We start from the raw sequence: 22,889 nt of genomic DNA, 5'->3' as shown, positions 1-22,889 counted from the left end.
ATAATTGTTCCCTTTCCGTTTATTAGAACGAGATGTCCCAAGGTGTTCTGTGACAATTTTTCAGATCCTCTTTTGATACAACACCTTTCTGGGTGGCCCTCCGGCTGCTTGTGGCCCACCGCGGCCCCGCAGGCCCATTTCTGCCGCTGGCCCGGTCGGAAGTGCCCGGTCTGTGTGTGCAGGTGCAGGGCCCCTCTCGGGTGAAGGCAGGCCCCTCTCGGGTGAAGGCAGGTGCAGGGCCCCTCTCGGGTGAAGGCAGGCCCCTCTCGGGTGAAGGCAGGTGCAGGGCCCCTCTCGGGTGAAGGCAGGCCCCTCTCGGGTGAAGGTTCCGAGGCAAGAGCAGCCGCCCTGCCCCGCTCGCTGCCAGCGCTTCCCTCCCGCCCCCGCCCTCAGGGCGCGGCCCCGCACAGGCGGCGAGCGCGGCAACCGCCGCCCGGAACTCGCGCGTGCGGGCGCGGGCTGCGGCGGGCGCCAAAGCGGGACGGACCCGGTGCCTCCCGCAGAGGGTTCCCCCGGGCCGAGCCGTGCCGGGGTCATGTCGGGCTTCAGCCCGGAGCTGATCGAGTACCTGGAGGGGAAGATCTCCTTCGAGGAGTTCGAGCAGCGTCGCGAGGAGCGCAAGAGCCGCGAAAAGGTGAGTCTGTCCCGCTTGGCCGCCCCACGGCCCGGGCCGCCACCCTCATGACAGCACCTGGCAGGGCACGGACCACCGCTATGTGTGGGGGGGCTCACGGTCTCTGCTTCTGAGGCTACGTAGTTGGGAGGTTCTGTGTGCAGATCACGAGGAAAGCCCCGGTGAGATGGCGGCAGCGCAGGCGGTGTGTGCGGAGAGCCCGGGACGCGGCGCTGCGGTCCCGCCGCTGTGGGCGGAGGCGCCGGCCCCGGCAGCGCTTGGGCAGCGGCGCCCGGCCCGCGGGGAATTGGTGCTTGGGGTCGGAGCAAGGAGCGGGTTTGGGTATAAACTCACCCGGATTAGCTGCTACAGCTCCCCCGCCAGCATCTGTGTGAAGTCTAAGGGGGAGAGCCAGTGCGGCTCCTCCTTTGACTTTGTGGCAGCAGTATGGGAGACACAGCTTTGTGTCCGACAGTATGCAGGCGGTGTTATTAAGAGAAAATCTGTATGATTTGTCGGAGTGTTGCAGTTTACTTTAACTTTGGTACCTTTGTGTCAAAATGCTACTGAATTTCCGCATTTCTTGGTCTTCAGAGAGCAAATTCAGCAGAACTCAGCTGTCTGGAGGGATAAGTATTATCCTAGGGCAGCATTCTTACCGGATTAATGAGTGCAATTTTGATATTTTGTTTTGTGTTTAAAAAGACAGGCTCCTGCAAGGATTTGTCACACATAACTTTTTTTTTCCCCCCTAATACAGTCAGCCATGTCATCTCACCTCTCTATAATGCCAAATAAGCTAAGGACTGGTCTCTTCAGTCAAAACTAATGTGAACATTCACCATCTGAGTCACCCCACATTGATAAGAATATAAATATCTTGAAAGCAAGTAAAGCAATATCTTGAAAGCAGGGTTTTATTCACTTCAAAATACCATGCTTATCCCACCTGTTTCACTAGAGGTACAAAGGCTGGAAAACCATGGTCCAAATGGTCACTGTAAATATATGGGGAAATAAAAATGAGTTGTACTATAAAGCTAATAACTGATATTGTTGGTGTGTGTAGGAGGGAGAAAATGCGTCTGCTGAGGAAAACGAGGAAGATGTAGAGGCTCCATCTTCATCCAGAAAAGCATCTGGGAAATCCCAAAGTCGGGATGAAACTGACGGTAGATGTTTGTAACATAATTGTTCATATTTGAAAAGGCATTGGAAGCATTTGCTCTTTGAGAACTGACTTCATAAAAACCTGGCTCCATTTTTCCCCTTCTGGTCTCTGAAGGGACTGAAATAAAAGGGAAATTAAATTAATAAATAAGGTTTTTTTAGATAGGGGCAGGGGAAGAAAAGCCTTGTGTTTAGATGCTTAATATCTAAGTCAGAATAAAAATAACCAAACATACCCAAGTTGAAAAAAACAACCATAAACCCAGGTGAAGTCCCCAAGTCCCTCTCCTATGCAGGCAATACATGATAGATTTGTTTTTCAGTCCCAACTTGATACTGTGGTTACTTTTTTATCAAATCTTTAGGTGCCCAATCCCCCAGCTCAAACCTTTGAACCCTATATATTTGGAGTTTTGCATATAGATCTGTGGACAGTTATAACCCTGGGTTAACTTCATAATGAGAAGTTGTAAATAAAAAATATGAGATTTAAAAAATATATATGCATTAAGCATATTTATTCCAAGTACTTAGCATAATTTTCTTATTTATTTTAAAGAATTTTGTTCTTTCTCCAGAGAAATAATCTGGGTTTTGCATTTACACTTGCCATGGATGGAATGGTTGCAAGATCTTGTTTTAAATTACTTCTAAAAATTGGTTGCTGGATTGTTGTGTAGTAGAATTCTCTGCTCACTTACAGCCTCTTCAGCTGAAAAGAAGCAGCCAGCCAGCTCAGTGCTTGAAAATTGCTTAATCTTCTGGATTGAGAAAAATGTTGATTAAACTGTTACTTCATTCTGTGTGTTCCTCCATGCTTTCATTTCTGATATCCAAAAGATCTTACAGGCTGGGCTATACCAAGCACTGGTGATGAATAATGCAGAGCTTTAAAACCAAAGAGGCAGCTAATAGTTTCCCTGCATTTCTGCAGGCAGCATTCTTACAGAATAGCTGCTTCAAGTGGGCTGCTATTTTCTCTGCACTTATCCAGATAAGCAGCATGTCCTCTTCATTATATCATAAACCTATTTTACTTCTTTCTCAACCAGGAGAAACAGCAGATGGGGTCAGTAAATCTGTTCATCGGGTCTTTGCATCCATGCTTGGGGAAAATGAAGAGGAGGAGGATGATGAGGAGGAGGAGGAAGAAGAAGAGGAAGAAGAAACTACTGAGCAGCCTACAGCTGGAGATGTTTTCGTTTTGGAGATGGTTCTTAATCGAGAGACTAAGAAAATGATGAAAGCAAGTATTTAAACTTTCATGTAACTTCCCTGTGTCTCCTGTCCATAAATGCCACTTTGTGTGACTTTTAGCTACTTGCTGAGAAATTTACCTGAAAATTGTTCCATGTAGGGTAATCCTGCTTATGCTGGTGTTTGTTATGCTGTCCTTGGTTTTCATAAAATCGCTGTAATTTACTGTTTGAAAGCTTTCACAAATAATGAAACCAGTTTTTCCAGTGTCAGAAAACTACGAACATCAGCAAGTCTTTTGGTCAGTCATTTAATATCACTAGTACTTAAATAACTTGGTGTTAGGTGGTGTTAAGCACAACAGGATGTCTCCTGAATTTGGGCACAACTTAACCTTGGGCAGAAATAGCATCCCTTTTCCATTTAGGAGAAAAGACCTCGCAGCAAACTTCCTCGTGCCCTGAGGGGTCTGATGGGAGAGGCCAACATCAGGTTCGCTCGAGGGGAGCGTGAGGAGGCCATTCTGATGTGCATGGAAATCATTCGGCAAGGTAGGGGAGAATGGGCAAACTTGGGCTTTAAGGATGGGGTGAAATTTCTATGTGCAGGAGGAGGATTCAGTGTGGCTTCACTGAAGATGAAAATAAACAGTACAAGCAAAGTCAGGGTATAAGGAGCAGAATTAAGAATAAGTGGTGCATTTCCTTTATTTATTTGCTTATAAAAAGAAGCTAGCACCCCAGTTCTGCAGAGGCCTGGGCCTTGGCTTAGCTTTACAGAGTTTGCTTTTATTGTCTTTGTAGATGCAGAGTATAAGCATCAGCATGAGTTACAGTGTAGAATAATATTATAAGTGGTTGTTGTTAGATTCAGTCAGGCTGTTAAATAATTTATAGAAGTGAATCAGAAACTTGTCTGCAAGTTTTTCCTGAATTTAAACAGCACATGCGGGTGTTTTATATAATTCTGATACCTGTTCTTTGAGAAAGTTATGTGTTTCCAGTGTGGATTTTAAACAATAAATCTTAGTAATTCTTTTTGTCTTTTCACAGCTCCTCTTGCTCATGAGCCATTTTCCACTCTTGCCATGATCTATGAAGACCAGGGTGATATGGAGAAGTCACTACAGTTTGGACTGATTGCAGCTCACTTAAATCCTAGCAATACTGAGGAGTGGGTTAGACTGGCAGAAATGTCACTGGAGCAGGACAATATTAAACAGGCTGTTTTCTGCTACACAAAAGGTAGTGTAGCAAACATTTTAATAATTTAAAATTAATGCTAGGTGCTAATGGCAATAATTTTGTTTTCTTCTCCTTTCTAGTTTAGTTTGCTTCAGGGTGCTAAGATTCTGATACCTCTGTCTGGACTTTGATAAAAGATTAATGAATCTGTAATATAGGATGTCCTTGCAAAAACCTTGTGCATGTCCATTAATATGAATCAAGGAAATGAATGTGAAATTCACTGTGGCCTTTTCCTAAGCTTCTCATATGCTGCTGCTTCTTGCTGTAGCTCTGAAATATGACCCGACCAATGTGCGCTACCTGTGGGAGAGATCCAGCCTGTACGAGCAGCTGGGGGAGCACAAGATGGCCATGGATGGCTACCGGCGCATCCTGAACCTCCTGGCTCCCTCTGACGGGGAGCGCTTCATGCAGCTGGCCCGAGACATGGCCAAGTGAGTTGGGTTTGCAAACACTGGGATTTGCTTTGCCAGAGGAGGCTGGTGGTTCAAGCGTGTAGCTCTCCCACAGTAGACTTTACTACCTTGTTAACTACTTTGTATCATTTCTTGTGGAAAGCTGTTATTGGTCTGTTTCAAAACAGTTTAAGGTCTTTTGATCTTCGAGTTTGTGAAATGTACCAAAAAATGCAAGGATGTGTATTATAACAATATTATTAGTGAAGGTTTCTGAAACCAGGTTAATGTGGTACATGATTGATGCCTGGCTCCAATGGAGGAGACTGTGACAAGAACTCCAGTAATGTTCTAACAAATAGGGTAGGAAAAGAACTGTTAATTATTTGAAATACGTAAAAATTGTCAGCAACCGTAAGGAAAGGAAACCCCCGCCTTTCTCACTGTCTCATAACATCCACTTGCTAATGAAAATCTTTGCTAATAAGCAAAAATAAGAGAAATATGAGAATCCTTTTGCTTCTGTTCAAAGTACATGTTGTCAGTTATGTCAAACACCTGGTATCTCTTATCTGTGTTTTATAGGAGTTACTATGAAGCCAATGATGTGACCTCTGCTATTGAGATAGTAGAAGAGGCCTTTACCAAACACCAGAGCCTTGTGTCCATGGAGGATGTTAACATTGCAGCTGAACTGTACATCTCCTCCAAGCAGTACGACAAAGCTCTGGCGGTACGGACAGTTGAGTGCATTTGGGTGTCATTTTCGGCACCTCTTTGCCTGCCAGAACAGATAGTTTATGTTCCTGCGGTGCTGAAATAGGGTCCTGCTTCTATAAAGATAGAGCTCATCAGACACAGACTGCTTGCTACTAGTTCTGTAGTAATTAGCATCTAAATTAATGGCTGGATTTAATAAATTGAGAGGCAATAGACTTGTATGTTGTTTGAGGTTTAAAATTTTAGGAACCTTCCGCTCCTTCTCTATAGTGGCCAGAATCTTAGTAGCCAGAGACCTTCAGGTTGGTTTTGTGAGTAATACCAGCAAAGGTCATTCTCTAAGTCGAAGGTTAAAATCATGACACTGAATGCTCTGAAGGTTCAAATGCAGACTGTTGTGCTTTATCTGGCAGACTTGTGTTACAACTAATAATTTGTGCATTAAGCACTAAGGATACATTCCAGAAAGACAATACATCTTGACTCTGAGGCATCAGGAATTGGAGAAGATTGCTTATCTGCTCCAAATTTGTTAATTCTCACTTTTGAAGCATATTTCCAACTGGCTTTGATGTGGCTTTGAGAGGGAATATGTTGGTATTTGGCCATTGTCATACGTTCCAAGATAGATTGAAAAGACCCTGTAAGTTGGGACTTCTTCTTGTAACCATTTTTATTTGCTGATATTAAATTACTTCGGAGTTTTTTTCCTCCTTTAGATTTTATTCAGTTCTCTCTCTGTCAGAGCACAATATCATGAGCCTGCAAACAATTCCTCTGACCCTTTTTTTTGTACTTCTTCCCTTCTTAAACATTATTCAGTCAATTTTATGTGGACAGTATTTATCTACTGCATTTATTAATAGAGTAGAACTGTAGTCACAGAACTGTTTTCCTGTTTCTTTTTGAAGGTTCTACTTGGGTAGATGAATGTAGCTTCTCTTCTGGTAACTTCTGTGATGTCTAAAACTGTCACATGGGCTGGTTGCTCCATTTGTGCTTTAAATCTTTGAAATGATCCAAGTTACTTTTCTGTTTTAGGTTATTACAGATTTTACGGGAATTGTACTTGAAAAAAAGGTACCAGAAAAAAGTGCAACTGAGGAGAAAAAGGGTAAGTAGCTGTCAAGTTGTTACTGTGACCCTGCTGTTCATGTGATATATTTCCTTTACCTTTTCAGCTCCTGGGTATATTTTGCTGCCTTGTTGACAGGCTTTTCTCTATTGAAACTTGTGGGTACTCTTAGTGAGTTACATGGCATAACCTCAGTTTGCTGTAAGAAGTTACTCTGGTGTCCACGTAGCCCTGCTGACTCACTGAAGACAAGGACTGCTTTCCAGGCAACTGGAGGCCTTTTAAAGTTCTAAACATTCCTCTGAGTGTTTACATCAGACCAGCTATTTCTACCAGCTAAATAGCTTCTAAAAAAAAAGTTTAAAAGATGAGTTTAGTGGCAACTGTATTCAAGAATATCAACCTGTGACCTAAGACTAATGTTCTTTATATATCCTGCATCTGTTATTAAACATCTAACTGAAATCTAGGCATACTAGCTCGTAATTTAATGAAATACGTTGTCTTTGAGAAACCTACTTTATGAAAGTCATTTAATCTGAAAATATTTAGGCTGTAGAATGGACACAGCACACCAACTCTGTAAGCAGACAGTCTGTTCTGTGATTAAAGAGGTTGTTTCAGCAATCTGACTCACACCCAATATAGGTATAAGATATTTCTGTTGGCTTTTTGCTTTGATTGAACAGGTAAAAATACAGTTGACTTATGAACAACTGTCCTGATGGAGACTTTCAGCAGGTAGTTTATAAGAAATGAAACTATAATGAGTCTAGGAATTAGAACACAGGGTTTCCAAGTTACCTCCTGTGTGCAGTTGGTTAAGAGAAAGCTTCTAAAATAGAGCTTGGTTCTCCACCCTCTGTTGCTTTGTACCTTTTGTAACTTCTATAATTGCTTCCTGCTCTGCTGTCCTTAAAAAAAAATAAACAAAACAACACAAAAGACCCCCAAACCAAACCAAGAAAAACCCAGTCCACTTTTCAGAGTAAGCTGCCAATCAATTATGGATTCAAAAGCAAGTAACTGTTGGCTTAGCTGGTGCTACTGGTTAATCTGATAATCTTTAAAAGATACAGGTGCAGTGGTAGAAACTCAGGAAAGCCAGGAGGCAGTGACTGACGACCAAAGTCATCCAGTTGCTGAATCCAGTGCTCCAGGTAAGTAATTTAATTTTTTTATTTCATACAAGTCTGTGAACATATACTTAGGAACGAGCTTGCAATCGTATAACAGCTGGGAGATTTGTAGCAGCACAGAAACAGGACTTCATCCAGAAAAGGATTCTTCTGTATTTTCATTTTTCCCTTACTCAGGACTTCCTTCTAACCCAGCCAGACACTTTTCATTTTGTAAAAATATATTAGTAGGTGAATAGTTACCCTTGTGCTGGGTATTACAGTGTTCAGAGAATGATGAATTAGTCTGCATGTTGTGATTTGCAGTAATGGGGTGTAGGAGGTAAAAGGGAAACCTTAGTTTGGAAATCACAGTTTTCTCAGGTTCTGAATGTCTGGTGTAAGCACTGAAGTGAAGGAGATCTTAAACAGGAATTAAGGAGATGTCATGACTCTGTGTGAAGGGCCTATGATAATGGCATTCTATTGTGTGATCTTTCATTTGCTGGTATTGTCATGGATAACTACTGTGCCTCATGTTTGCATTCTGATCAGATTGCATTCAGCCTACCTGTTGTGTGAAGTTCTATAGGTGATGTGTTTAACAATGTGTTCAGGCAGTGCCTGGTACACAGGACTTAGCTTAGCAAGAACAAGAACCTTAATACAGGACATTTCCTTCAACAAAAAACAAGAAGAGGGTACAGGTGCATAAATTGTTAAAGGAAAGCTTTATTAAGCAAGTACCTCTTAAGTAGGCAAAGGCTCTAAGCACATCCTGTGGAATTCTGCTGTTGAAGCCGATGCAGACTGACAGCACTTGGTACCTCACATGGAATTATTAGTCTCAGAGTCAGCAGGAAGACATTGCTCCAACTCTTGGAAAAGATAGAGGAGGAGAAAAAGAAGGGGAGACAAACACTTGCTAGAGTTGATAAGAGTATTTTCTTCAGTGGAACTGAACATGGCCTGGAGGGGATGTGGTACTTGTGAAGTGCTTGTTAAAGCCTCTGAGTTCAGAATGAAATCCTTTATCTTGTTACAGCTGTGGAGAAGGTCAGCTGCTGCATACCTGAGGGTGTTCCCATAGACATCACAGTCAAGCTGATGGTGTGCTTGATTCACTTGAACATCCTGGAGCCACTCAGTGTAAGTGGAAACCAACTCAAAAGGGGGGAATGTTCTAAGAAATTACAAAAGCAAGTAATTGTTCCTGTTTTCATAGACTGAGGTGGTTGAGGGAGCTGCGGAGATTCTTTTTGCTTCTCTCTCCCGCCAAGAGAGAAATCTCACAGGCCTGTAATAGCAGAGGAAATATCTTTGTCCTTAGAAATTATGCCTCCAGTGGAAATATTACTAAAGCACAGTAAGTCACAGCCTGTGTGCTGTGACAGGCCCAGGACCACGTTGCAAAGTTGTTGAACACTAAGGAACATGTTTTCACTTTGTTTTAAAGCCATAGTAAATCTGAAGACTGTTCTTTCACAAAGGACACTCCTCAGTGATGAACACTTTAACCCACTGGATGTGTGAAACATCTAGAATAGAAAAATGTGGCTTTTTCAGGAATTCTGAATTTCAGATCTTTTATTTTTCACTTCTAAACCAACATTTAAATAAAGGAAGTATTGTTCAGAATGCAAATAGAATAAAAATCATTGGATACAAATGTAAGCTTCCAATAACCATGCCTTAAAGAAATGTTCTCAATGATTATTTGTGCTTTAAGTGTTTGTATGGTTTTTTTAAGCCTCTTTTGACTACTCTGGTGGAACAAAATCCAGAAGAAATGGGTGACTTGTATTTGGATGTCGCAGAGGCATTTTTGGATGTTGGAGAATACAACTCAGCACTGCCTCTCCTGAGTTCCCTTGTCTGTTCAGAACGGTACAACCTGGCTGTTGTGTGGCTCCGGCATGCGGGTGAGAAGAGGCAGGACTGCTGAACATGGGGGACTGAGAGATGATAATACGATGCTGAGCATATCAGTGACCTTTATCCAAGATCACAGGAATTTTAGATTGACTGGTTGAATGATAACTGGTATTTGCAGAACTATAATTGAAGTTTATCATGACAATTCTGTCAAGCATAGCATTTTTTTGGTCTTCATATACACTGAAATTTACGTCAGCTAAAAGTACTTCATGTTCGTGTAAGTGAAGCAGCGTCTATTCTGCGTGTCATTGTGTATCAACTGATGATGTTTGAAGTGAAACTGTGGCTACATAGTGCATATATCTGAATATTTTCAGTTAAAAATACATGTTTTGGATGGTTTTACTAAAACTTTTGTTAACTTACTTGCAAACTTCGAAATCTTCTTTTTCTGCCACTTAAGTGTGTTGTGTTGCTTATGGTATTTCTAGAGTGCTTGAAGGCTTTGGGACACATGGAGCGTGCTGCAGAGAGCTATGCCAAGGTTGTTGATCTTGCTCCTTTGCATCTTGATGCAAGAATCTCACTTTCAACACTTCAGCAGCAGCTGGGCCGACCTGAGAAAGCTCTGGAGGCTCTGGAACCAATGTATGACCCAGATACACTGGCTCAGGATGCTAATGCTGCACAGCAGGTGGGCAAAGTGTTCTGTGCTTCCATTTAGGATGTATTATCCTGCCAAACTGTGCTAGTAGTCCAAGATGTCTGCATAGGACCAGGGATTCAGACTTATTTCCCCATGGTGAGCTTGCAGAGTGACTGATGCATTACAGCATCAGGGACATGTGCTCCTGATATTCTCCATGACCAGTCCCTCAGCATTTCCCCGTCCCACCTGATAACTTCTGTGCAATGCACAAGCTTTTGGCCACCGAGAGGCAGTTGTGACACCACTCACTCTACATCAAGTTGATCAGCAGTTGGTACATGTGAGCTACATGGTTTGGCCTCTTGATTGTTAGCAGAGGTTCTGAATCCCCTCTCTAGAAGCACCTTCACCATAGGTGAGTCATGCCAAATTTCTCTGAAAGAGAATTTGGAACAGTAACTCCTGAGAGCAGTTAGGGAGAGCTTACCTGCTGCTGCAGATTCTTACAGCTTTCTGGAAGCTTTTACAGTCCTATTAGTACTGAGTTAAAATTGTTTGTTTTGTAAACTCACTCTCTGTGCAAGAGGTTGAATAATAATGTTCACTGTTGTCCAGGAATTAAAGCTACTTCTCCATCGCTCCACACTGTTGTATTCCCAAGGCAAAATGTATGGTTACATTGACACGTTGCTCACAATGCTGGCAATGCTGCTGAAGGTAAGCCAATCTTTCCAGCTGCACTGTAAACGATTGGACAGCTGTGACTTGGGTCAAGACAAACAACAAATGAACTCAGGAGGAAAGCTAGTGGGTTTTCATATGTAAATGGTTTCATAATCCTGTTAGCTAGTAATCTTGCAGCTAGCCTGCAATACTGGTATTCCTACCTGTAGTGTTTAGAACAGAGGACTATTTGTATGTATAATTGATAGAGTGACTTCAACTCCTGTTCTCAGTGTACTTAGACCCACTGAATTCTAAAGTTGCTTCTTGCCTTTTTAGCACTCAGCACAGAGCTTTTTTGAGGTGTTGATACTGGCTTCTATTTCAACAATTTTCTTTTTAATTTCTTTTTTGTATTCTTGTGATAAATGACAAAATAAGAATTTGTTTAGCCAGTTAATACAGTGGTGATGGTTTTGTGTTAATTGTTTTTTGTTTATTTTTAAATAGGGAGTGAGTGAAGGGACTATTCAGACCTCCATTTTATCCACCTGCTCAGCACCTTGACTATTGTATTATACTGGTTGAATAGCTGACTATTCACATATGTCTGAAACTGATAGAGAAAGGCATTGTTCTTCTTATACCTCTATGCAAAGAGTCTTGATTTCAATATGCCCAGGGATGTTCCAATCCCAGGAGAAATCTTTTTAAGTAGCTTAAAGGGTTTGTATCTTGCTTTTGCGTAGCCCAGTTCACACTGCAGCACGAGACAAGGCAGAGATGATATTCTTGTTGGGAATGTTCTCTCTCATGATCTTGCTGTATTGTGGTGTCGCAGACTGTTTTGGGATGCAACATGAGCAAGATGGATTGGCCATAAAGCTGCCTTTGTCGTAGGATGTTACATTGTAATCTGAAATGCTGCCCTTAAATTTGTTTCTAGGTAGCAATGAGCAGAGCTCAAGTGTGTTTGATATCTAGTTCCAAATCTGGAGAGAGACACCTCTATCTTATTAAGGTGTCGAGGGATAAAATTTCTGACAATGATGACCAAGAGACAGCAAATTGCGATGCGAAAGGTAACAAATCACAGATTGTTTATTAAAAACAAAGCAACAAGGTGAACTCCATAGTTCTGAAAAATGATAGAAATGTTACTATTTTGCATGCTAAATCCATGCAGTTCATGTTAACATTGCTTTATTTCAAGGGCAAAGAAGGCAGCAAAACTGAAGATAATACATCTTAAGGGAACAGTCCCCATTCAGAGAAAAATAGTAAGATAACAGAATAATTCATATTGAGAAGGGCCTCTAGAGATTTTGTTGGCCAACATTCTCCTCAGGGCAAATACCATACACTCAAATCTAGAACATAATACAAATAAATTTTAAAGGTGGTGTGATTTTTTTTTTAGCTGGCCCAGGCTTACTTGAGCCAGACTACATGTTCTTAAGCGCTGCTTGATAAATTAGGGAGAGTAACTTCATTGCATTCATGTAGTATGTTTACAGCTTGAACTGGGTGTATTGTTTGCCCTTTGTTCCCACATTGTGGTTTTTGCTGGAGTTTTACAAACTGCCCTTAAACTGAGAAAAAGTAAATACTTCATATTAGCTGTTAGTGCTACATCGTCTTTGAAAATATCAGTTCGACGTCTGCACCTATTTTGTAAAAATTTATATTTCTTGTTCTAATTTTTCTCAACTTTCTGGCTCCAATATGTTTAGCAATTTTTGCTGTTCTCACAAGTGTTCTGACAAAAGATGACTGGTGGAACCTTCTCCTGAAGGCTATTTATGCCTTGTGTGACCTCTCCCGGTACAAGGAGGCAGAGCTACTTGTGGATTCCTCACTGGAATATTACTCATTCTACGAGGATAGACAAAAGCGCAAGGAGCTGGAGTACTTTGGGCTCTCTGCTGCAATTCTGGACAAGAACTTCAGAAAAGCTTACAACTATATCAGGTGTGCTACTGAGAAGGCAGAGCAGCCTGTGCTGTAATTGCCTCCACTGAGGCTGTAGTCATCCACTGAGGCTGTAGTCATACTTCCGATGATACTGCTGAAGGAGGCAGGCTGATGCTTTTCAGCCTTGGCTAAAAGAGAGAAACTGAAGGAGCTTTCTGATAGCCTCACATTCCAGAAATGCACAGTGCAATAGGTTGGTTGATTGGTTTGGCCAGAACCATTGGTTCTGTTTTTCACTCTCATGTTTGCCTCAGTCACTGACCTTCTCTTTGAGTGTCTGTTCTTCGTAATCTTCCCTGAACTGCTGAGATTTTATTGAAAATTACAGTATTGACTACATAGCATTTACTAATTTCTAGCATACTTCTCATTCTGTAGAATCATGGTAATGGAAAATGTCAATAAGCCCCAGCTGTGGAACATCTTCAATCAAGTCACTATGCAGTCTCAGGATGTCCGTCACCATCGCTTTTGTCTCCGCCTGATGCTGAAAAATCCTGACAATCACGTGCTGTGTGTCCTCAATGGGCACAATGCCTTTGTGTCTGGCAGTTTCAAGCATGCTCTTGGTAATATCTTTCATGTTCTAATATCAACAAATAGGACAAGTGAAAGTTTATAAAAAGAGAAAGATCGGGGATTTTTTTTCATCAGAAAATTATGGGTTCACAATGCTAGTCTGGTGCTTTAATTCTTCTGTACACAAATCAGAGCATTGCTGAAGAATTTTGCTAATAAAAATTAAGCTAGCACGTTTCAAGTTTAGCGCACATTGCAAATATAACTAAGTTGCAAAGATAATTGGAGGCTAATGATGATAATAAGGACAGAACCAGCCCAATTTAAACAGCAAATACAGCTGGTTGCATGTTTTAAGCAAGCCTTTGAAGTAAACCTGTGGCTTTCAGTCAAGCCCTCCAAATGTCACATTTAAATCCCAGCAAGGACCTTGTGTGCCTTCTGTGTCTGATTGTTTTCTGCTTCCATTTTTGCATCACAATCTGCATTCTTCCTTCAGAATCCAGTGGGTGCTGAAAATACACAATTTTATTCCCTGTTTTTTCCTGTGTATTTTGATGTAGGTATATTAAACTGTTTCTTTTCTTAGTTCACACTTCTAATTCAAAGATTTCTTTCTTGCCCTTAAATTCTTAAGGAATGCTTTTCACAACCAACATCTTGATTCATTTATTTGGTTTTAGGTCAGTATGTGCAAGCGTTCCGTGCAAACCCAGATGAACCTTTGTACAGTCTTTGTATTGGCCTGACTTTCATCCACATGGCCTCTCAGAAATATGTGCTGAAAAGGCATGCTCTTCTAGTACAGGTGAGGCAGTGTGATTATTGTTACCCACAGTGTTTCCTGGCTTTGTATCTTGCAGATGGTTATGGCTACAACACACCCTGTTTAAATAATTTTTCATAATTAAGATGGCATTTCAAAAGAGGGAAGTGGCAAAACATGAGCACAGATGAATGTGCTTTTGAACTATAGTTACACCATCTAAACCTCCTCTCCTTATGGTTAAAGGTAGCTTGTTACTCACATTGATGTTAACAGCTGCCAGGTGTTTGTGAAAATGTTACTGATTTCTTGGTGGCTGTAGTCTGGATTTTCTTTGAAATTTTTCTTGGCCTGCCTTGCTGTAGAATGGAATCTATGCCACATGCCCTTCGTAGATATGCCTCATACACTGCATTGTTGAAGTAAATTTTACAGGCTTAGAAAGTGTGTTTTTTTCCACTTTTAGGTGCCTCTTACAGCTATCTTTGTAAAGATCTTGTGAGCTCCAATTTAGGCTATCCTCAAATTTTCAGCTTCCTTATTTGCATTTTTCTTTTCATCTGCAAGATCCAGTTACAAACCACGGACTGAGTATTCCCAAACAGAATCTTGAAAGTAATTTCCTCTACTTTCCACCAAGTATTTTCATTAACTTGAAATACCTTTTAATTCCTGTAGCTGCTGAGCTCAGAGTCAGCACAATATGGTGAGGATCCTGGGCTCTCGTGTCTTCTGAAATTGCTGAAAGACTGAAGCTTGCACTGATCTTGACAAAAGCTACAGGTCCCCAACTACTCTAATACAAAACCAGTTATGACCGTGTCCAACTTCAAGACATTTTGAACTTGCAAACTTTGGCCTAATTTTAGTATTTTTATCCACTTCTTTTTCTGTAACCAGCCTGCCTTTCTTAAAGGGGCTGCCCTGTTCTCCTTTTATAGCATACTTGAACAATGTCCTATTTATGTTACCCCCTGGCAATACAGTTCCCTGCTCTCTCTCTTCTCATTTCCTGCTTACTATACTCAGTGATTTTACATCATTTCTTGCTGCTATGGTAGTTAATTAGTAATTCAACCACGGTGACCTACTGATGACCTAAATTATGATCATTAGCTGCTTGTGTCTGGACTAATTCCTTCTATTGAAGGAGGTAACTTCTCTGATTACCAACATGGTCCCTAGAAAGAAGGTCCTCTATTTACAACAGAATCATCACACTCCAAAGCGGTAACAAAACAAAATGCACGGGAAGGGAGGAAAAAGTTGTGTGCTTGATTTCTCTTACAGGGATTCTCCTTCCTTCACCGCTACTTGGACCTGCGCGGACCATGTCAGGAGTCTTTCTACAACCTCGGCCGTGGCCTGCACCAGCTGGGATTGCTGCACCTGGCCATCCACTATTACCAAAGAGTGCTTGAACTTCCTCCCCTCACCTTAGAGGTACTGTAACTTTGTAAGTTATGGACAGAGAATAAAGTCAGGTAAATGTGAAGAATTTCGTAGTCATAGTAAGATTTTACACTTAAAACCTGTGTAGTTGCATCTCCTTCAATTTCTACTTTCATTCCTTGTTGCTGGAAGCCCAGATCTCATTGTCACCTGATAATATATTTAAGCACGTGTTAAGTTCAAAGTTTTATGAATCTTGAAGGATTTACTCACAGGCTGAAGCAGCAGCAAAAAGGATTGCTAAACAGCTTTACCTGATTAAGTAGCTGACTTTTCTATATATTACATGCAATAAATTATAACTGGAAGTTATAATTCATATAATAAATTATAATTTATATAACTGGAAGTTACATACTCACCCATGCTATAAAACAGCATGCCGGAGCGAGATGACCAGTATTAGGAATGCCTAATTGCATCTGAGCTGTGGTTTAATTCTAATTGATCTGTATTGAATCCTAATTGACATGTCATTAATTTAGAAGTCTGGACTGAGAGAAAGTTTTTGCCTAGCTGTGGCACGGATAGGTAGAAACATTGCAAATGTGTTTAGAAAACAAGGCAGGGTTTTAAAGTAAGAGCTGTGTTGGTCAGCCCTGGGAGTTCAGAGCAGCAGTCTTGTGACCATGTAAAAGATGCAGGCAATATTCACATTCTGGTTGGAGAAACAAATACTTTGCATGCAAAGACAAATTAAGGTAGTAGTTTCCTGGGTTTATGAGCTGGCTATTTAACTAACAGCTAATGTTCTGAGTGTATAATTTTATAACTTAGGTGATTAAAACATGATGTGAAACTCCTTAAAGAGGGAGAGCACAAGTAATACTTGTTCTGTTTCCATACAGCTGAAAGCCTTTATTAGCCATGAATATGTAATTTGATTGCACTGTAATGGCTACTCATGTTTCAGTTTGATACTGTTTTTGCCTGTTGATAACTTTTTTTAATAATTATTTTTACAGGGAATAGAAACCGATCAGACAGACCTGAGAAGAGATACTGCCTTTAACTTGTCACTCATTTACCAGAGCAGTGGGAACACCAGAATGGCTCAGAAGATGTTGTATACCTATGCAGTTGTGTGATGAGGTTTGTGCAGGTGGAATTGATACCCTTTGGATTGACCTTTGCATTATGCAGTGCAGGGGAAGCTGGTTTTAAGTACAACTTTTTCTGCAGACAGTCAGAGATGTGGCTGGTGCTGTATTGTGGCTTTGTGGACTTCTGCTTCTGCCATTTGCATTGTACCACGTGTGGATGGGAACTGGGCATTCTGAGCACACCCCTGACATGCTCACGAGTGGCTGCTTTTAGCTCTCCTTTGGTGCACTGCTCTCAAAACTGATATTCAGTCTTGTATATAGAGTCAAACAGTGAAAACTGAGGCCCAGAGTGATTTGCTGAGGGCTTTTGGGGGGGCGGAATGTACAATGTGCAGTATTTCAGCTAATTACCAGTGACGTTGCTGAAGAAGCCATATGCACTGGTGATGAGGGTTTTTTAATGTGCAGCATTAAGTTACAATAATACAGAACCATCCTAGAGGATGAAGAATTCAGTATTTCAAGATCTTTAAAATACTCAGAATTGTCTAGGAGTTCATATTCCTAGCAGTTTTTGTATTTGAAGGGGATTGATTTTTGTTCTACTGAAATCAATGTGACTTTTGTTATTTTTCTGAACTTGTTAATAAAAATTCTGAGGTGAATGATGTTTACTTATCCTCAGCTAACATATATCCTACTGAATAGGACAAACCTAAAGCCATATGGCATACACCTAATTTTCAGCAGCATAATTTAATGAAGCTCAGGTTTGTTTAGCTTTGCCGGTGTGCTCAGCCAACCCTGTTGTCCTCAGAGCAGCCATTTGCCTCAAGGGAGAGAGGCTCTTGAATTAGTCTGGAGTCCTACCATATAAATTACAGTTTAGGGCCAAATTTCTGGAGGAACAGAATGAGACAATTCCAGAGTGTCCTTGGGTTACCCCAAGGCTCCAGAGGCATGCAAGACTTTTCTCCCTACTATACTAAACAAGTATCACAAATAACATATCGGTCCCACAGAAACAGTAGTGCCATGGATCACAGAGGAGGTGGTGAGCAGCTCTGCTGAAGCAGGTCAGAGTGCAACACCACCTGTCCTGGAGCCAGGTTGTACTGACACTACGTGAAAGAGTAGGCCATGATGAAGATGAGCTGATCTTTGGTCTTGTAAACTGTCCATGTTGTAATCATCTTCAGCATATTATGATGTAAGTCTCCTGCTCTAACTACTCTTTCCCCAGTCTGTTGTTCCACAGTAGGATAGGTTGAATGAATTCCACTAATTCTTACGAAGGTGATGTGTGGTGTAACATCACACACCTAATGAATTCCTTCTATGCTTCTAAAATAGCCCCCGGCTTATGTTCTCTCATGACCCAGATATCATCTCTCATTATAAGCAGCCAGTCCTGCCAGTTCCTCCCTGCCCCAGTCACGTCAGCACCCAGCCACAGGCACATGACTCTGTCTTCAGTAATTCACCTGAACCCTCTGCAAACCAGTGTTTGTTTTGATAGCACCTGCCAGGCCTTAGTCTAAAGCTGGTGAAAGAGAAGGGGTGAAGGCAAACATGTAACATATCAACAGCATACGGTTTACAGTGATTATAAATAAAGAATTGTTTTGTTATAACTAGTAGTTTTAATATCAGCCTCATAATGCAAAGAGCCTGAGTCAAAAAGAAAATGTAAGAGGTCTGAGTTAATTCAAATCAGATGTTAGGGTTTAAACAAGAATTCCTAGGTTCCCTATAGATGGGTGCCCTATGAGTACCTTTTATCTGCAGGTGGTCTCAGCAATTCCCACCTATCTAACTGTCAGGTTCAAGTAAAGTGCCAGATTCTTGCACACCTGGGTGCTAGCAGGGAGTCTCCTGGCAGCAGGTGATGCTCTCCCAGGGCTGGGAATCTCCCAGTCAGATGAGCTCATTTCCTGCACAGCTCACGTGGGCCTCTTGAGGGGTGAGCTGGAGGTCTGGTCTTTGCCCTATGTATCCAGGAAGGTATCAGGGGGATGCTCCTTGCTTTTTCTCTTGGGAAAAGATGTGCTGTTTTATGAAGCTGATGACTCTTTGGGGAATCTTTGTCATTACTGAAGAAGAGATGAAGTTTTAGCAGTTCAATACTGACATCCCCAAAAAGCTAATTACACGGCTGTACAAGAACTAATTATGGAGAAGGCTGACAAACCTACCCAAAGAAGGTAAGCATGGCTTTCAGAAGGGTGTCTGTAGAGGGCATGGACAAGGGAAGGTCCACTGATACGGCACTGAATGGAGAGGAAAATAGATTAGCTGTTAGCTTTCAGATGAGTGTTTGCTTAATGAACATCAACCAAGCATGAAGTGTGTACAAAACACCTTTTCTAAGTACAGAACAGTCCCTTGAAGCTCTGCTGTACCTGTAATATTCTTTGCTGCTTCAATATGTCTTTTGGCAAAAGGGGAGGAAACAAACTAAATCTGAAGAAGGGGTCTGCTCTCCACCCCTGTGTGTAAGGAACTACAAAAGAAAGTCTAGAAAAATTGAAATCCTGACTGATAACAGCCTGCAAAATAACACTCAGGTCATTTTTCTTTGCTTCCCACTTTGAAATGAATGTACTTGCTTTTTTTACCTCCTTTTTGGAGCTGCTCTCTTCTTGGCTCATGGTTTTTCAGAACTTGTAGCTGCAGGCTGTCAAACTTAGATGTGAGCCACTGGTGAGTTGTTGCTTCTATGGCAGCTGTGATCTAGGCAAGATGGTGTAATTAGAGCTGCAGAGAGAACAGTGAACGTGTGCTGTGTTCCACATTTGAGCTCTCTGCAAGAGGAGCAGGAACAGCGCACCCTTCATATCTTTCTCCTGTACATAGGGGTAGGAGCTCTGTGATGCCCTCTTACTTTGCTGTGAAAAGGAGTTGCCCCTCTCTTAGAGGGGTGGTGAAGTCAACATGGGTGTCCAACACAGCATAAAATACAGAGGCATAGGAAAGGGGGAGACAGACGCTGAGTGCCACAAACTCCTGGGGAAATGAGGGCAGACTAACTTGACCTGAAAAGTGCTATAGACATATTTTTTTGCTATTAGGATCTCTTTCAAATCCTAGAACAAAACTTGGGCTGATAAAGCAGCAAGTAAGACCTGAGGCTAGGGCACCTTTATTACGTTTTTTTTTTTTTTTTTTTTTTTTGGTTTTTTTTTTGGTTTTTTGTTTTTTTTGGTGTTGATTAACACTGTATAAACATTTAATCCCTTAGATTTTCACATCAAACTACTACAGTAATCCATGCAAGCTATAATAATTTGGATATTGTGGTCCAACAGTGCAAGAACAAGGTGGTGCAAGAACAAGTTGATGCAAGGACAAATGATTCTTGGGGCAGGGGGTGTGGTGGGTGGTTTTGCATGATGTCACATACAGTGACACAAGAGCAGCACGGGGGGGGCAATTTACTTGGCCACACCACTTCTGTTTGGTTGGGTAAGACAGGTATCCTGAGCCTGATAAAAATAGGCTCTGGGGTGTGAAATCCCTGTTTACAAACCCCACTAAATTGAAGTGATTCACAGAGAAAGATGAAAGCTTTTTTTCTTTTAAAGTATGATAAATGCCACTTAGTTTCACTTAGTTGAAAAGGCCACATGTGCACCTCACTCTTCACCAGATTATAGCTGAGATTCAAAGGGTTACTTTGGTGCATATGCTGAATTAGTATCTTGTTACCCAGCTTTTGTATTTCAGTCTTAAGAGATGTCACAAAATAGCTCAGCTTGCTTTTAGTGCAGAAACAGAACAGCAGTGTTTTAAGTGGAATGATGCCTTAGGTTTTAACTTAAATTTTTCAAATCCTCTACTGCCTAGTGTGTAACTCTGAAGTTTCATGTGGCCTGTTAACTACTGCTCTCTCATGCTGGTTAGACATAACAAAGCCCCACTAGGTTTGCTCTTCAAGCATAAACTAAAAGCCTTTGAAGAGAAGGAGCAAACTTGGGGTAATTACATCATTAACTGAAATTATAATTGGAGAATTAACCCTGATATGCAAATGGACCAAACTTATAAAAGTGTGAAGAACCCATGACCCAGGGTCCACCTTGGGTGGAGCCCCTCATAGGCTTTACACTCCCCAGGTGTACCATTGAAGGCCCTTCAAATAAATACCTACTTTTATTCTCTTAATCTTGTCTAGCCTCTGTTTTAAGGTAGCCACTCCAAGGCATCAGGAACACAGAAGTAAAGTGACAATGTCTCTTTACCCAGAGCAACTGTTTTCTTTGAGTCTCACAGCAGGAGAAGCAGGAATAATTCCCAATTTATCCTTCCATAGAAATAATTCCAAGATAACAATTCATTTAGATTTAATCTAAGCACGATGTCTTGGTCACTTCCTACTGTCACTACCATCAGGACTTTTGCATAAATGGAGCTTTCTTGCTCTCTTACTACACATTCTGTGCTGTTTGAAGAAAGGTGGAAATCTTTCCACCACTGACCCAAATTCTATGACATAGGTCACCATGAAGTGAACCTTTACTTTCTGCTTATTTTTCATTACTGCCCCAGTGTGTCTCCCTCCTTATTAATTAGTAAATTTTTAATAAAGTTTTTTATGTTTCCAATCTTTCAACCAGTTTTTACCCATCTATTTTGTTTTAATGCCCCCTGGTGGCTCTTACCCATTCTGCTATTTTCACACGTTAAGTAAATTAATTATCCCAAATCCTACAGATGCTGCATCCACAGCATCTTGACTCCCAGAGGCAGTATGAGCAGAACTGAAGACGATTTTGATACAGAACTCTCTTACTATGTGTTTGACACTACACAAATAAGTAGAGAAAACAAATAAGCACTTCCCTCCAAATTATGTACCAGAGAGCTCAGGTTAAACAACCTTATCTTAGATTAAGAAAAACCAAGTTTCCCCTTTGAGGTGCAAAATAGGATGCTGGGAGGTACCTGAAGTTTTCCTTTGTCACAGGTCAGTTTATTCTTGCTGTCAGACAGCTCTGCCAGCACCAGTTGCACCTGCTGCTGGACACACTGGGGGAAAAGGAGCAGAAGTCACCACCTTGTAGGAAAACAAAGCAAAAAGCAACCAAAAAAGAAAAGTTCTTGGTATATAAATTGCTTCAGGTATAAATTTTCAATTATATGAAACACTAAAACAGATCTTAAAAAACAAAATATCCAAATGGCATAAATTCCTCCAAGACCAGTTTAATTTTAGGAGCAGCTGCTCACATTAGTACAATTGTCCAGATAGCCACGAGAAGGCCACCGTCCTAGAAGCACAGCCAACAGAAATGGAGAGATGAAAGAAACCTTTGACAACAGGGAACAGAGAAGCAAAAAATAAGTAGAAGGAGGCATGGACAGAATTAAAATAACTTAGACAGTAAAGAATACTAAAAAAAAGTGACATTTTTTAATGTTTGAATGCTCTATTGATTCATATTCTTTATCTGAAGGAATATGACAAAGGAGTTCCGTGTCAAGCAGAAAAAGATATCAATATGTTACAGACTAACTACTGTAGAAATGAAACTTTGATTATCAAATGACACACATTCAAAAGATGTTTCAGCTAATTTGTTTTAGCAGTGTGATTTTAGGACCTTAGCAGCAGATAAGTGTTTCTTAGGATCCTCAGTATATGAAACTGGTTATCACATCCAGCACTGTAAAAACAAAATGGTAAAAGCATTGGTAGTACAGTATTACTAAGCTTTTACTTAACTTTTCTGGAACCAGTCAAGCATCCTGATCTAGGTGACTGAGACTAGCGAGAAATAATGGAATGGGAACAAGTTAAAAACAGGAATGAGGTGCCAAGTGCAAATGAACACAGAAGTGATAAACCCCCTCCTCTACTACCTGCAGGCTTTGGACTCAGTTCCTTTTCTGTCTGTAGCCAGAACAGCACTCTCTGACACGTGTTGTTCACCAATGTTACACGATTTTCCCACAGTGTCTTTTCACCCACAGATGCTACCCTGGCCTGCACAGGGCTAATGGCTGGGTGGAAGAAGGTGTTTCTGGGATCTCTGAGTAGAAATCTTGTGTAACTTGCTCCAGGTGCCCCTGCCTTGGCCAGGGGAGGGGGGAGGTTGAACTAGATGATCTCCAGAGGTCCCTTTCAGCTGTGACTCTCCGAAACGATTGAGTCTGAAAAGGAGGAAAGTCTGACCCCACTCTGTGCGCTCCTGCTCCACAGGGCCCTGCAGCAGCTGCGGCTGAGGCACAGGCCACGGGTGCCACTACAGAGCATTGCTCCTGCTGGCTTCCCCCTCACATAATCACGGCATATTCTGAGTTGGAGCAGACCCACAGGGATCATCGAGTCCAACTCTTAGCCCTGCACAGGACACCCCAAGAATCACACCCTGTGCCCCAGAGCAGAGAGTTCTCGAGCTCTGGCA

At 41.5% G+C, this 22,889-nt stretch overlaps 2 protein-coding genes and 1 long non-coding RNA gene across 6 annotated transcripts in view; 2 read left to right on the top strand and 1 right to left on the bottom strand.

The window, feature by feature from the left end:
* Positions 1 to 72: 72 nt before the first annotated feature.
* GTF3C3 (general transcription factor IIIC subunit 3) lies at positions 73 to 18,116 on the top strand. Of its 3 annotated transcripts, none has more exons than XM_069022067.1 (19): positions 73 to 634; positions 1,683 to 1,785; positions 2,836 to 3,029; positions 3,408 to 3,531; positions 4,033 to 4,224; positions 4,496 to 4,661; positions 5,208 to 5,355; positions 6,384 to 6,456; positions 7,497 to 7,577; positions 8,581 to 8,684; positions 9,286 to 9,457; positions 9,905 to 10,107; positions 10,678 to 10,779; positions 11,672 to 11,807; positions 12,459 to 12,696; positions 13,078 to 13,268; positions 13,902 to 14,026; positions 15,275 to 15,427; positions 16,402 to 18,116. In XM_069022067.1, the coding sequence occupies exons 1-19, from the start codon at positions 536 to 538 to the stop codon at positions 16,522 to 16,524; spliced, it is 2,727 nt and encodes a 908-aa protein (XP_068878168.1). In that variant the 5' UTR covers positions 73 to 535; the 3' UTR covers positions 16,525 to 18,116. The 3 variants fall into 3 exon arrangements, with proteins under 3 accessions (XP_068878168.1, XP_068878167.1, XP_068878169.1); XM_069022066.1 differs by having other exon boundaries at positions 7,491 to 7,577; XM_069022068.1 differs by lacking the exons at positions 11,672 to 11,807; positions 13,078 to 13,268; positions 13,902 to 14,026; positions 15,275 to 15,427; positions 16,402 to 18,116 and having other exon boundaries at positions 7,491 to 7,577; positions 12,459 to 12,575.
* LOC138113583 (uncharacterized) lies at positions 17,939 to 22,480 on the bottom strand. Of its 2 annotated transcripts, none has more exons than XR_011152267.1 (5): positions 22,345 to 22,480; positions 21,427 to 21,510; positions 19,101 to 19,215; positions 18,678 to 18,752; positions 17,939 to 18,025 (listed from the first exon to the last, which is right to left on the bottom strand). It is a non-coding gene; the product is annotated as an uncharacterized lncRNA (long non-coding RNA). The 2 variants fall into 2 exon arrangements; XR_011152266.1 differs by lacking the exon at positions 17,939 to 18,025 and adding an exon at positions 18,491 to 18,575.
* Positions 18,565 to 22,889, top strand: part of HECW2 (HECT, C2 and WW domain containing E3 ubiquitin protein ligase 2) — a 180,213-nt gene continuing 175,888 nt past the window's right edge. The window contains exon 1 of the mRNA XM_069022049.1: positions 18,565 to 18,686. The gene's annotated coding sequence lies outside the window, so the exon portion shown is untranslated. The remainder of the gene's footprint in view (positions 18,687 to 22,889) is intronic.

The sequence above is a fragment of the Aphelocoma coerulescens genome, chromosome 7 (genome assembly GCF_041296385.1).
Source record: "Aphelocoma coerulescens isolate FSJ_1873_10779 chromosome 7, UR_Acoe_1.0, whole genome shotgun sequence".
Taxonomy (NCBI): Eukaryota; Metazoa; Chordata; class Aves; order Passeriformes; family Corvidae; genus Aphelocoma; species Aphelocoma coerulescens.
Note: the sequence above shows the minus strand (reverse complement) of the source record. Positions and strands in the feature narration are given on the sequence as shown.